General features: G+C 36.6%; 1 protein-coding gene across 3 annotated transcripts in view; it reads right to left on the bottom strand.

Annotated features, from left to right (window-relative positions):
• Positions 1-14,821, bottom strand: part of LOC128875496 (cytochrome P450 306a1) — a 47,809-nt gene that overhangs the window by 13,483 nt on the left and 19,505 nt on the right. Inside the window, exons 1-2 of one of the 3 annotated variants that reach the window (XM_054121129.1) lie at positions 3,750-4,119; positions 177-544 (exon numbers count right to left, since the gene is read on the bottom strand). In XM_054121129.1, the coding sequence (XP_053977104.1) occupies positions 177-522 (346 nt within the window). In that variant the 5' untranslated portion in view covers positions 523-544; positions 3,750-4,119. Of the gene's footprint in view, positions 1-176; positions 545-2,601; positions 2,918-3,749; positions 4,120-14,821 lie in introns of those variants that run through there. The other 2 variants (XM_054121127.1, XM_054121128.1) reach the window with 2 other exon arrangements.

Genomic DNA, 14,821 nt, shown 5'->3' with positions numbered 1-14,821 from the left:
TATACCATATCATCATTGAAATTATAATTTTGCTCGAACGAATAACGAATAACGGATCGAGAAGCATTTTTGAAATTTGCATCCGGCTAATAATTTTTTGCCCATCTCCGGCGAGAGGAAAGACCTGCGGCCGAAGACGTACAAGTGGAACGAATAAACGTGTGCGCCGACCTTACCGTATCCTTGCATAATTCCGTGAGTGAGATAGAGCGGTGCTCTGCCAGCGCACGCATCCTTCGCGAATGCCTGCTTGATTATTCGCGGATCCGAGAGCAGGACGGTGTAGACGTTTCCCATGCGAATGCCGCACACAGGGCCATAAGTCCTGGCCAGTTTCGTGAGAGTTTCGTGCGGTTTTTCTGCGTCGATCCACGGAAGGTAGCCAAGGATCGGAAGTTGCCATGGACCGGGTGGGAGATGACGCATTCTTTCACGATATCTGATGAAAAAATATGCGAGAAGAAAGAGGGACGCGAGCGAGATCGCGTAGACAACACTCATCGCGAACCCTGGCTCCAACATTTTCCGTTGTAGCCCCTTTTATCTACACAAAGAAACAAATCGTGACGATTACTATTTAATTTTGCGCGATATAGTTCAGAGTTTAAAGTCTAGAGCCTACAGTTTAAAATAGAGTTTAGAATATAGAGTTTAAAGTTTAGAAATTGCTCGAACGCTTCGTGGCAAAGTTATAAACATTCCGTACATAAGGCTGCAATGAGCAACAATAACCAGAGATCAGCTTAGTCACGTAACAAAAACATTTCAAAAGCGTTGTATAAAATGTTTAGAAGGTAATCCAGAAACGTTTGAGCATATTTTTCATTGTAGACAATTGTTTAAAATATTTCGGAAACTAGTCGTCTTTTTACGAATTTACCCTAACACTTTTTTACGTAGAATGACACAAGGAATCAACCTATATAAACAAAAATTACACATGCATCATAGCACTCGTACAAAAAATATGGTCCTACAAATATAGTGTACTTTGAACCACTCATTCTTCTCTTTTGACATTTTTCACTAAATTACTTCGTACTTGGTTGCCTTAAAGATAAATCTTTAACGCGTTAACACTTTCGCTGCGGACGAAAATAAGTAGCCGTTCGCTGGGAGCTGCAATTGTGATATTCTTTTTAATGAAAAATTTCTCACAAATGTTCTAATATGATTATTTTGAAAAGCATATATTTGTGGTAACTTATTTTATACATAATATAAGTTAGTTCCATAAGTATTCACAACATCTATGTCTATTAAAGAAATTTCTTGAAATTAAATAAGTTTAACGTTTCCCTAAAAAAGGCGCAGAATTAATTTCTTCGCCTAACTCGTGTCCGATGAGCACCGCCAGGGGACAACGAGTGTGCTCGTCAACAGTCTGTAACGTTCGATCGTGACAACGCGGGAACACTTGTGACCGGTGAGCAATGCTTTAATACCAACGGGTCTTTGCCCGTCTAATGATAACATCTCGAATTAGAGGATGTAGGAAACGTGCACGTGTAACGTCAGCGATCAGCCGTGTCTTAAAATTGTTGGACGCAGAAAACCAGTTCCGCGGGTGCGCGTGCACTCGGCACGTGCACTCTCCGCTAGCTCGATTCGCTTGAATCCCATTCGTGCGCAGAATGTCAAACGACGCGTGGTTAAGCACGTGTTTTGCCCGAGTGCGTACATACTCGGTTTCATAAACGATACACGGCTCGTTACTCGATGACCCTTCGCAGAGTTAGACGATTATAAAAAAAAAAAAAGAGCTGGACACAGGCGGCGAGACTCACCGCCAATTATCATTATGCCGGACACGGGTAGAGAATTTTTCGTACCGAACCGGTCGGACTCAAACAAGCCGCTCGAAGAGGACGGTAAATCTCGTCTACGTTATATGTACGTCGGTAGTTTGTTTAATTTGAACGTTCAGTCGATCTGGTTCCTTGTGTTATTTTTCTGTATTTTCGTTGTTTTATAGTTTCAATGTTGTTTGTATAGTTTTAATGATTTTGTGGTCACTAATGGTATAATTATGACATATAATTAGTATGATTTGTATAGTTTGTTATGTATGTATAAGTATGAATGATTTATTTAATTTGTGAGAGTTATACAAGTTGCAGTAATACATACATCTACATGTAATTAATAAATTATATTAATTCGTATATCAAACCCAAGTCCCAACCTGATCACCATTACATCTGTATGAATTTTCGTAGTAATGAAATTTTGCTTGTTGTTATTGAATATGTATATTAAATTGATATGAATTGATACAATTGATTAATTAGTGTACCTTGTATAACTTTCACAACTTAAATAAATTATTTGTAAATATAACAAGCTATACAATTGTATAAATTATGCATGTTATACAAGTTAGACAAGATTGTTTAGAAATGTACACAAAATCAAATTTCAATGTCTTGTTATTAGTAGGTTTCTTTATGTCTAAGGATTTATACAAACTAAGTATCATGAATTACGAGATTCCAAAATTACATTGTTTATATATTCTTGTACTTTCGATACTATCCTTTAACAACACTTTCACCTGTTACGTTGAAAGAATTTTTACAAAATCAACGACCGAGAACTTACCCAATTTTTATTAATATCATAAAATTTCACACCGCACTGGGAAAGCGAGAATAAACTTCTTTTTTTTTTTTGGAAATTCGTTGAGTAAACTGGAATTGAACACCGAGCGTGAAAAAGTCGTCCAACCCGAACCACAGCGATACGTCGACTGTCAGACGATCCGTCAGTGCGATTCGGTCACCTTGTGTCGATTCATGACTCGCTATCTATTCTTTAAATCTAACAGAAGCAGAAAGATAGCCAAACATTGTGACTATCAAATGGTCGATCGACTGTTTTATAGTCGTAAAAACGCAACGACGAGGAAACAGACTCGAGTACCACGATCGAGGTTTATCTATTCTACTAGATCAGGGCTTCTTAAACTTTTTTCATTCACGACCTCATTTATGACTGTGATTTTTTTCGCAAACCAAAAATTATAAAATAAAGACACGCAAATATTTTGTGATGATTTACTAATTAGGTAACGATATATATATATATATAATTTGTAATTTGGGTGATTTTTATGTAAAATATTTAGTATTTCTTCGATATTCTCATTTATTTATGTTATTGGAGAAATACAGTTTTGATGATAAATAGGGTATCTAATTTTTGCAGTTGGTATAATTGGTACAGTTTTTAATTTCATATTTTTGTATGTTTTTAAACAAATTCTAAAACTATATTTGTTCATATATATATAGTTGTATATATATATATACAAATATATAAGTCATATATATATATAGTTTTCGAATTTGTTTAAAAACATACAAAAGTATGAAATTAAAAACTGCACCAATTATACCAACTGCAAAAATTAGATACCCTATTTATCATCAAAACTGTATTTCTCCAATAACATAAATAAACGAGAATATCGAAGAAATACTAAATATTTTACATAAAAATCACCCAAATTACAAATTATAATTAAAATCCCCAAATGGCGTCGCGAGCCATAGTTTAAGAAGCTCTGTACTAGATGGAGGAATTAATTCTGTGTCTTTATATTCAATCATTTACAACTAATTGTTCGCTCTAACCAAATATGTATTCCATTCGAAATTCCAAGGGTTGTCCGTTCCTCGAACATGAATATCAGTCGACAAAAAAAGAGTAGGTTAGAGGTTCGTAAAGTTACGGCCAAAAATACCTACGTCGTGGTTAGACGAAGTTCCCTTTCAGTTGCTTCGTTCCCTTCTGAATATTTCAAACGGCTAAGTTTCTCTGCACGAATCGAAACAATCTGCCGAGGCCCAGACGCCACCGTCGCGGCTACCTGACGCCTGACCGCCACCCGTTTGCTGACGACAGTCGTCCCTCGGCGTCTGGTCGAATTCTCTTCGTTCGTTTTCACCTTTTGGCGTACGTTTGTGTTGGTCTCGAAGCCCTACGGATCTCATTCGCCAACCAGGAATTTTTCTCACCCGAAAGATCCTTACGGTCAAAGTAGTCAGGTACGAGCGCATCTACCTGAACCGAGGCAGGAGGTCAAGATCCTAACATTGGCGCTATCCATAGGCTATTGAGGTTGCTCCTCGTTTCCACAGGAGAAAACGCATCTAGGCCAGGTATCGAGAACCCGCTGCCAATTAGGATGAAAGGTACCTGCGATCGACAGGTATTCGAAAATGAAAAATTGTTGAAGTTCAGTAGGTTGAATTTACCGCGCTTATTGTCACCATACTGTACTATACTCCATGTTACGCCTTGTACAAAAAAGAGGCGAGGGTATACGGCGTGTTAAATATTAAACGGTTAATCTGTGTCAATTAGTTATAAAAACCAAGGATCTGTCCCATCCCGAATTCCATTTCAACAAAAATTGTGAGGGAAATAATTTGTTCGTAAAATCTCTCACGCGACTTCACTTACAACAAAATTATGTACTCTACGTAATTTGCCCTTTGAACTAAATAATGGTGGAAACATTTTTTTAATAGATTCATCACGATTTAACATGTTGACGCCAGCGTGTATCATCCTGTGGCTCGCACTTATCTGTCCCTTCGGGCGGCGTGTGTCACCGGTGGCTCACGCTCGCGTGTTTATCAGATGGCGTGTACCACCGCGCCGCCCCATGGCGAGAATCACAAATAACAGCGTTGACGTTGACTTGCATAAAGATTACAGAAGCGATGATATTAATATAATTCGATATCGTTGTACTGTTTTCTGAATTATTCGAAAATTACAGATTACACGGTTATCTATAGAAACGTTTCGATGTACCTTTAGATATAAATAAAGTTGTTATATTTTTAAATGTTGGAACGATATTTAAGGAAAGCAGAACTCGGCTAAATGATTGCGAACACCTTTATTACGTGCCGGTTCGGTATCGATTTTCCCGCCTAACGAATCGGACCGCTTACAGAGTTGATTTTTGTTTTTTTTTTCAGCGCCACTACATATCCTTTTATGACGCGCGCAATTTAAACTAACAATACACGCATCAAAAGTATTAGGTGTAGAAATTAATTCTGTGCATCGCTCATTTATAGAGAAATTATTTCTGTGCTTCATTTATTTATAACTCTAATTTAAGTAGAAATATTTACTTGTCATTTCGTCATGTTAAAGTATCAACCTTCTAACTTAGAAGTTCTAAGTTCTCCACTTGATCTCCCGCTGCAATAAATCTATATGTTGCCATAACCTATGTCTTAGCCTGATGACCAATACAACCTACGTACGTGTGCGAAGTTCAGAATAAAATTTTCTTTACTGTTCTTCTCGTAACAGATTACAAGTGTACTTAATTATTATAACAATTGTAGAACAACAACGAACAAAATTTAACGGCTACTACAATTCATATAGATGCATCGTAATGGCCATCAAGTTGAGACTTAGATTATGTGTATATAGGTACATTATAACGAAGATCAGGAGCAAATATTTATACTTAAATTGCAGTTATAAATGATTGATTATGGAGGCAAACAATTAATTTCTATACCTAATAATATTAAACGGGTGTATATTTAACACAATCTTTAATATACTGGATCAATCTTTTCATACATTTCAATTTTATTATTCAAATAAATCCTGTTTAACATTTCTCGCGCGTCTCAATTATTCGCCTACAAATGTTGCATACGTGTACAAATAAACCAGCCAAATTTCAAAAGTTTATATCTACTACTTTCCTAGCGAAAAAGATCATAAAAATTGCCTCGAGGCTGGTGAAAAAGGGTATTTCCCTGAACCTACTCTGGTCTGTGAGGGCATTGCCAACCCTACTTTCATTCTCGAGCAAACAGGGCTGCAATGAAGGATTCGAAAGTCAAAGGCCTTTCGAGCAAACTTGGAGGGATCGTTGCCGCGGCAATGGCCACTTTCCGTTTGGCTTGAACCTGTCGAAGGAAGGAGAAGATTCTCGTTTCTACTCGATATCGTACCGATTTCGCCCATTCTTGCCCGAAGAACGCGTTTGTCCAAAGAAACGCGCTTTCCCTCGCTCTCGGCTCAGTTCCTCGGGTCTTAAGGTTGATTCAAACTATAACGACACGGACCGTCACGTTCCGGCAACGACACGTACCGGCACCGACACGACAAAACATTGAAACACGCGTTTCAATGGAACTATTCACACTATTCCCGTTGACAGAACGTTCGAGTCGGTGTCTGTTAAGTGTGAAGAGTTCCATTAACACATTAAACGCCACGTCAGCCACATATGGGTGACGGAGCTTTTTACTAAAGAACTTCAACAAATAATTTAAAGGACTAACTATTGATGAAAGCAGGTCTGGATAGTATTCGTTAATTTTGATGAGAATTAAAAAATAAGTAATACGACAAATATCAGATTCTATAGTTTCTATTTGTCTCGAGACGAAATTTTAGTTCTGTGGAGACTTTCATGCGAATGAGTGTGGCTGTCATCGTGTTAAAACGCATATTGTCGTGTCGTTGTCGGAACGTGTCGTATAGTCTGAATCGACCTTTAATCGTGTTGGACCCCTCGTAACCATGAATGAAACCAAATGACGCCTCGCGTAATGTCCGAAAATCAGGACGGTAAATGATCGATACGCGCAGCATGGATGCAGAATGTTTTTTTGATGTTGTTCGAAGAGCAAAACGAGTGAATGCAACGGGAAAAATAAAATAAAGTATTAATTATCATGTAAAACCTCTAAGGACAAGTAGCTTCAAATTCGCAGACGATTGTATAGACATTTTATTAAATAATTTGTTTTTGTCCTCATTGTGGCGTATACATCTTGTTAGATAATACTAGCTTGTCTTAGCAACCGATAACATTTTCGGCAACAGTTATCAGGTTTAACCTGAAATATCAGAGTAAAATTGATAAATTTTTGTAATAAAACTTGAACGTTTAACCACGCTTTTCAATATGGAAAGAAGGAAATTTATTGCATTGTTTCAATGGATGTTAATGCAATAATTTCAGTTGTAAATTTAAAATTAAGATTCAACGAAAGTTTTAGTTACTTTTAAACGAAAAGAGTACCGACTTCTGATCCATACTTTTAAATTCAATTTCGATGAGAGTTAAAATAACGATCTGAATTTCGAGTTTATAAATAAAAATCCAATCAAAGTTCCATTAAAATAGTTATAAATTTCCGTGACAAGAATTTCGACTCGCCATACTTTTGAATACTGAAGAAAGATGTAACGAATTTAATTTAACTTCGATGAATGTTGAAATTTTAATTTTCGATATACAATAAAATTCTGTCAACCGATGAAGTGTTTTATTGTATTATTTCAATAGATGCTCGTGTAATCATTTCAACTACAAATTTAAATATAAAATTTATCGAAATCTTGAATTACATTTAAACGAGTATTTATAAATTTTCATGAAAACAGTATCAAATTTCAGCGATCAAAAGAATTGTAGAAAATCGGCTATTTTTCAGTCGTTGAAATCAGAACACCTTCTTCAGGTCGTTCTCCATACTTTCGAATATACTGAAAAAAGACCGACGAGTTCAATTTTGTTGAATGTTAAAATAACAATTTTAATATTTCGAATATACAATGAAAATTGCACCAAACAATGAAGCGAAGTGTCGATCGGGTGTCGTATTCGTAACCTGTCGTCCACTGTACCCGAGTGGTCGCACGGAAACGGTGGTGGGGATGAACTTTCGATCGTGAATCCGTGCAACGATTTTTATCAATATCCGAGACATTACTGTTCGCGCATAGTTTGCGGCAGAGCTAAATCCGTGCCTGCGAGAGGCTGCGCAACCTCCCGGGGTAATGAAATTATTTTTCATTCTACCTAAGGACGACTGCTTCTCGGGTTCGATGAAACGAATTTTTCTCCAAGGACCGCCGCCGGTTCGCAAAGCGCGAGCGGCTGGTGACGGTAGCTTTTTGTCGATCCTCTTTCGAGCATAACGAACTCTGAGGCGAGCCGATCTTCACGGACAAGCGACGCGGCTACACTTCGCGATACTTCTTTCTTTACGGTCGCGATCTTTCTTTCTTTCTCACTTCATCATATCGCCTCGCGAAATTACCCGATTCGAACTTGCATCTTCTTGTCTTCAGCGATTAGTCGCTATAACCCGGCTATAAAACGACTAACGTTTTCTCGAAGGGATTTCAAATTTCTCTTGAAACGAGTCTTGTGTATCGACGTTTTATTTCTGTGCTGGTTATTAGGCGTAGAAATTAATTCTGCGCCTTTGTACTTGTTGGAAACATGGTTAAAGGTTTCTCAAATGCAACGTTTGATATTTCGGAGGCAGAAGGCGTGCAAGAAGTATTTTTATTTTGTGCCTTAACGTCGCCTATCTACAGCCATTTTTTTTCTTTATATTCGGGTGACGGGGATTCCATTTTTTTTTTTTTTGGCATGAACTGTACCGCAGATCATGATGATGGCCGGTGTAAAAAAAGTTTTTTGTTTTTCACAAATATACGAATTATTTTTCATAAGGAAGTTTTATTTTGAATATACCCAATAAACTATAAGTACTCAATCATTTATGACTCTAGTTTAAGGGGTTGTTCTGGTTTAAAATAATTCTTTCACGTTCGTACATATAGTTAAAAACTTTCGTGAATGTACAGTCTTCCTGCTCTCACACACGTCTTTGACATTTATTCACAAAATATTTGGGAGTACTACAAATTTCATTTGTATTAATATTTCCCGAATAGTAAAGGAACCCTAAGGTGACGGGCACGACATATTGACACAGGATTATCTGCATTGAAAAAACCAAGAAAATTCTTAAAACTTATGTCAATGGCTATCGCACTACGTATAGTTATGAATTTTGAACCGAGCATTTTTGTTTTATTCACATTTTTCTGCGTGAAATGGTAGCTACTTTATTAACCGACTTTGAAAAGGAGGAGGTTACTCAATTCAACATGTATATATATATATATATATATATATATATATATATATATATATATATTCTTTTTAACTATAAATAACGGATCAATGTATTAGGGGAACCGAAAAGTAATATCATTTCTTTTACATTAAATTCAAACACATTCTCAATAAATTTCTATGTATTTTTAATGAATTATGTAATCACCCGCATTATCAACAGCTTTGTGCTGTCTAGTGTGCAAATTTTCAATGCCAGATCGATAAAAAACAATATGTCGATGAATGATAAGTAAGTATTGAGATTCGCAGAAACGACATTACTTTCCAGTCTACCTAATATCAGAAATAACTACGAAATCGTTGGTTGTATCGCGTTAGATTCCATTAAACTTTGATTTCGATGCTCGATTTCAATTTCAGACTTCCTGCAGGTGTCTATGGAAGCCGAAGGGTTAAACGGAACCGAAGAGTCCGATGACGGTTGATGCACGTAAAAAGGAAAACGCTGTTTTCGATATGCAGATCCCACGATGGGATAGGGAGAACAAGATAAAACCTGCTTCCTTGAAAAAGGGTTGATGGTGACGCACGTTGCAAGATTCGTGCGTGCTAGCTGTTCTCCCTAATCCTTGTGGTGAGCAGGTAGATAGCGGCCTAAGGGGCAATGATCGCCACGGGTCATTGGCTGGATCCAGTTATCAAGGTTGGGATCCTTTTCTTCGGTCGCGAAAGATCATCGTTTCTCCTCGACGCGGATCGATGAACTTTTCAAGTTTATCCGTGTGCGATATCTACGGATCGTACGTGCCACGACGTCGCGTAGCCCTCTAACCGCGTGTAATAGGTCCAGCATTTGCAAATCGGTGACGCACCTTCCGATGACTAAGTAAGAAAAGATAGAAAAAGCATGCTTTGCATCGCGATGACCTCATCAATGGAATCTGCAGGTGAGACAATTATCGAGGAGGGTGCGTGAACCTTTCCTCGAGTTCAACGAGATCATTTAACCCTTCGAATGCGAAGGGCGTATATGGGCAAACCCACAGAACTTTTAGATTCGCAATTTCGCGCTTTTATTTAACGTTATCTTCTGACGTTTCAATATTTTAACCATCATATGAACGTTTTTAGTGGAAGGTGTGATAAAAAGAAGATGTTCGATGGGTTTTGTAACATTTCTAAACTATCTGAGAAGCCAGGAAGTCGCTTAAAAGTTAACATTTTTTTAACTGTCCTATGACTTTGTTAATTTTCAAATATTTTAAGATAGCTGTAGGAGCCTCGTCAAATATTTTGATGCGACAATAATTGGAAAAGGTTGCATGTATATAGTGTGACCGAGTAGCGGGTGATAGTACATGTAAATATAAGTCGAAAGAAAGGAATAACGTTTCTTCGTTTGACACTTCGTTTTCGAGAAAATCGAGTTTGAAAATTCTATCCAGTACGCGTGCACTGGACTAATAATGCAATGATATGCACGCCTCAACAACGACAGCACTTTGAACACTTTATTCAATAATGTTATGTAATTAGCGTTAGAAATGTCAATAAAATTAATAAATGTATTATCTATATATCAACATTTCCTATTTATAATACATATCTAAACCTAGAAGCGGTACAGTGCGCGCGTACTGGACAGAATTTTCAAACTCGTTTTTCTCGAAAACTAAGGGTCAAACGAAAAAATGTTACTCCTTTTTTTCGACTTATTTTTACATGTGGTATCACCCTCAGCTCGGTTGTAATACCCGTCCGGCCACATAGTTACACGACCATGGAAAACATGTGACCAACTTTCATTAATTTTGCAAGTTTGCAATATTTTGTTTTACGAAATTTACGCCGTCAAATTTTGTTCATTTCTAATCCATGAAGTTCGTTCATCTTACAAAGAGGAACCAATCCCGACAACCCAGATTAATGTGCCCTTTTTTTTCAGTGAGTCAGAATCGTTTGAAAATTTCGTCAAAAAACGTGATCGATACGAAAATTTCAGTTTTACATTAAGCACATTCAAAATAAACTATGTATATATAAGCATATAATTTTATTTTTTTTTCGTGAAAGTTACTCTATACAGCTTATACATAATATAATACATAATATACATATGTATATAAGTATATGTATTACATATAAGTATATATAGAGTAGCTTTCATGAAAAAAATAAGAAACTTTTCTTACGTTAAAAGATATTGATATTTCAAGCAAATAAATTCGTATTCTGTATCATCAAAAAATCGACCTATGAAGAAATGATAAAAAAAATCAAACACGTGGTATAAAGATGTTTTGAAATGTTTCGAGCAATTTAAATATTAAATAAATATTATTAAATATTATTTAAGTATTTCACATTTTACAGTAATAGCGTTTCAAATTGTTTTCACGAATGTTGTGTCTCCAAAATATATTGTATTTTTCCTTATGTTTGTATATTTTGAAGTTTAACGAAGCTTTACTAGGAGTTGTTAAATATTTAAATATCGAATAACAAATTTTTTGCTTACAATATTATGATTTAAAATCTTTTTTGGAATTTTACCTCCTGACATCCACGCCGTCGTTTCAAAATCGATCACGCATACAGTTTTTTGTTAGGTCTTGAGAGTGTGAATGTATGTACTAAATATTAAAAATGGACACCCTGTATACAGAATAACTTGAGAATGTCTTATCTGAAATATACCAAACAAATTATTCTGTTAGAAGAATTTTACGAAATTTTAATTTTTATCAAGATATCAATGATTTTACTGAAAACCCCTATTTTTCGATCTTTACAATTACCTTTTTTTCCTACTAAAGTAGCAATTCTTCATCGACAAAAATACTTTAGTCCATTCAGCCTTCGTGAATTCAACAGTCTGTTGACATCTTCTAGCAGAATAATTTGTTGAATAATTTGTAAGGTTTGTGCAAGATGAATTATCGGTAAGGTATGGAATATTCATCGACAAGGTTGAGCACTCTGTCGATAAGACTTGGTAACACAAAGCTCTCGTCGATAAAGTAGATCGTTCTGCTGGTAACACGGAATACTCTCTTGATAAATTCATCGATCACATAGAGTTCTACGTTACCAGGATCGGTGCTCTACTTTATCATCTAGACATCCCCTATAATCGCCTAAATTCGAACAGTGCTAATTTCCATGCTCGGTTCACGTAAACATGAAATAACACACCGGATCATGCACGAGATACTACGTCTAGAACAAAGTTATAATTAATTAAATTAAAAGACACACACAGATACTTTCGTTTTGAAATCACTGAGATTCTTCAAATAAGAGAAAACAAATCAATTTAAAAATAAACGATCACGTCATGTCATAAAATATTTAATACAATAATAAAGGCTAGTTTTCCAAAGTGAACGCGATTTGGATCGACTTTGGTCGCGTGATTAACGCTGCTCCACGCTCGAGGTTGTAATTCTATCGAACTTAGAGATTTCTCTCTCAAAATTTGATACAGCATTCTTGAAATACGTACACCTCTCCAGGAATGGAACCAAAAAAAAAAAAAAGAAAAAGAATCGATTTTTTAAGAATCGTGCAGAGTCGTGCTCTTTAATTAATTATCGGCGATTCGCCCCGAGGATACGTACATATTTCTTTTCATCGTCGCCTCGTACATCAGACGACCGAACGGTGAAGTGGCATGCCTATATAGTACGAGAGTCGTGAAAATAGCGTATTAACGAAATTAGCATAAGAGGAGAAAGTCGCGGTCGTCGGCCTCTCGGCCACGTTTGGTTCAGCTGCCGAATCTGCGAATTCTCTCGTGCGAGCGGTTCTCGCAACGGGAGGATGGAGGGACCACGACAACGAGGATATCGGAAAGCCTCGAACCTCCACCGAGGAGAAACGAGGAATAAACAGAGATAGAAAGACACGCACAGACACCTGAGGGATAGGCTGAGGGAGGAAGAGAGAAACGGAGGGAAAAAGAGTGATATCCGAATAAATTGTACCAATTCCTCTGGTTCGGACAAACAAATTACTGATACCGATTGCACCAGTTTTTTTCAATCGTACGATCTCGCTCTTTTCCCTCCAATATTTGAACCAGTTCCCAGTTATGTCGATTAACTCCATCTTTTCATTTAAATTTTTTATCAAAACTATCAATTGTCTCGTAAGTTTCCTTGGTGATGTTAGAGTCTCTAAATTATATTACGAGACCAGGTTTTGCAACACAAATGAAACTTAAACGAAATCAAATGAAACATACTACGAGTTTGAAAACAATTCACCGCGTAGTTTTTTTACAAACATTTTCGGGATCCACGCCTCTTAAAAATGTCTTTACACTGTAAGTTCATAGTGTATCGTGTACAAATTAGAAGTTTTTCTTTTGACTGAATACAATATTCAATGGAATTAAACTTGAACGTGGTTTATCAATTTATTTATAAACTATATCAAATTATTTTTTTTAAGCGATAGATTTGTAAAGATAATATGAAAAAAGTCCCGTTAAAAATTTCGTAGCAATACGGAAGATACGGAATCGTGAACCGAGTCTGCGCAACGAGCGTGGATGCGCCATGTGAAACTTTAAACGCGCTTTTCTCGCAGCTGTATCTTTTTTCAGCCTGGTGTTAGCAATTACTCGAAACTCGTTTTAACGAAACTTGGTTATGAGAGCGATAGCTGTAATAGCCGGTTACAGGTTTATTGTAATAAACATCGTCGTTTCGTACACTCTGCGAAACTGTGTACAAAAATAAATTTCTTCATTCTTCTCCTTCGTTATATTTTGTACTTTTTCGTCAAAGAGTTTCGTGAAAAACAATTTATTTTTAAATGTTTTCTTACCACTCCAGTGCTCCAAATTTAATTCGGATTGCACAGAACTGTTCGAAATCGCTTAAATTTTAATTTAAAAAAAGAAAAGGTGATTTTTTTTCATTTTTTGATGTTCCAAGCCCCTTAAGCGTAGAAACTAATTCTGTGCCTTACCATTGATTCAAAGATAGATATAGTTGAAATATAAGAAATATGAATATACATATGTATATAAAAGAAATATGGTTGTAAAACGAAATGTCGAACCAGATTGTGTGATCCGTGACTGTGAAGGTTCTGCTTAACCTTGAGTTATAAATAATTAAAAGGCAAAGTATTAATTTCTACATCTAATAAGTATCAGGTACACCTGCAACCTGTTAGAAGAACAACATTAAGCAAAATTTCTTGACTACTTGGAATATCGTATACAGAGATAAATCGTAATGTCCATCAGGTTCAGACTTAGATTATGTACATAGATTCATTCTATGTACGCAACAATTGCAAAGGCACGGAATTAATTTCCACACCTAACATTTGAATAATGTTGGTGGTTGTTGATTTCAGTACAACGCATGGACAACCTGTTGGTGGAACAAAGCGACAAGCGTCTGGGACGAAAAGTCACCGAACTCGATACACGATCGGCGGATACTTTCGAAAGAATTTCGAAGGTCCTGGATCGTTTTGATTTCAGCTTTGCAATCTCGATCGATCGGTCGGCCGGCTCTGTCGGTTGGCCAGTAGGTTTCTCCAAATGACGTGGACAAGGCATTATATAGCGAGTGACACCGGTGGTGATACAGTGCGAAGACAGAGTTTGTTGCTCCGTAAAAGAAGGCGGGTGTATTGGCCCCGACTGGCATTTCTGGGTTTACTACCTCTGCTCGATCGCAAATAACCGCTGGCCTCTGGTCTGGAAAGCGGCACTTCGTCGCCAAAATTCATTTTTTTTTATGACTTGAATATTTAAAAAAATATTTGGTCGCCTTTAAAGGTAAAGAAAATCCTTGAAGTATTCGAAATGCAAGCATGTTGGGTGTGGAAATTAATCCTGTGCGTTTGCAAAGGACTTGAATA

This window comes from Hylaeus volcanicus, chromosome 4, assembly GCF_026283585.1.
Source record: "Hylaeus volcanicus isolate JK05 chromosome 4, UHH_iyHylVolc1.0_haploid, whole genome shotgun sequence".
In the NCBI taxonomy this organism is placed as follows: Eukaryota; Metazoa; Arthropoda; class Insecta; order Hymenoptera; family Colletidae; genus Hylaeus; species Hylaeus volcanicus.
The sequence above is the reverse complement of the archived record's forward strand: the minus strand, read 5'-3'. Positions and strand labels throughout refer to the sequence as shown.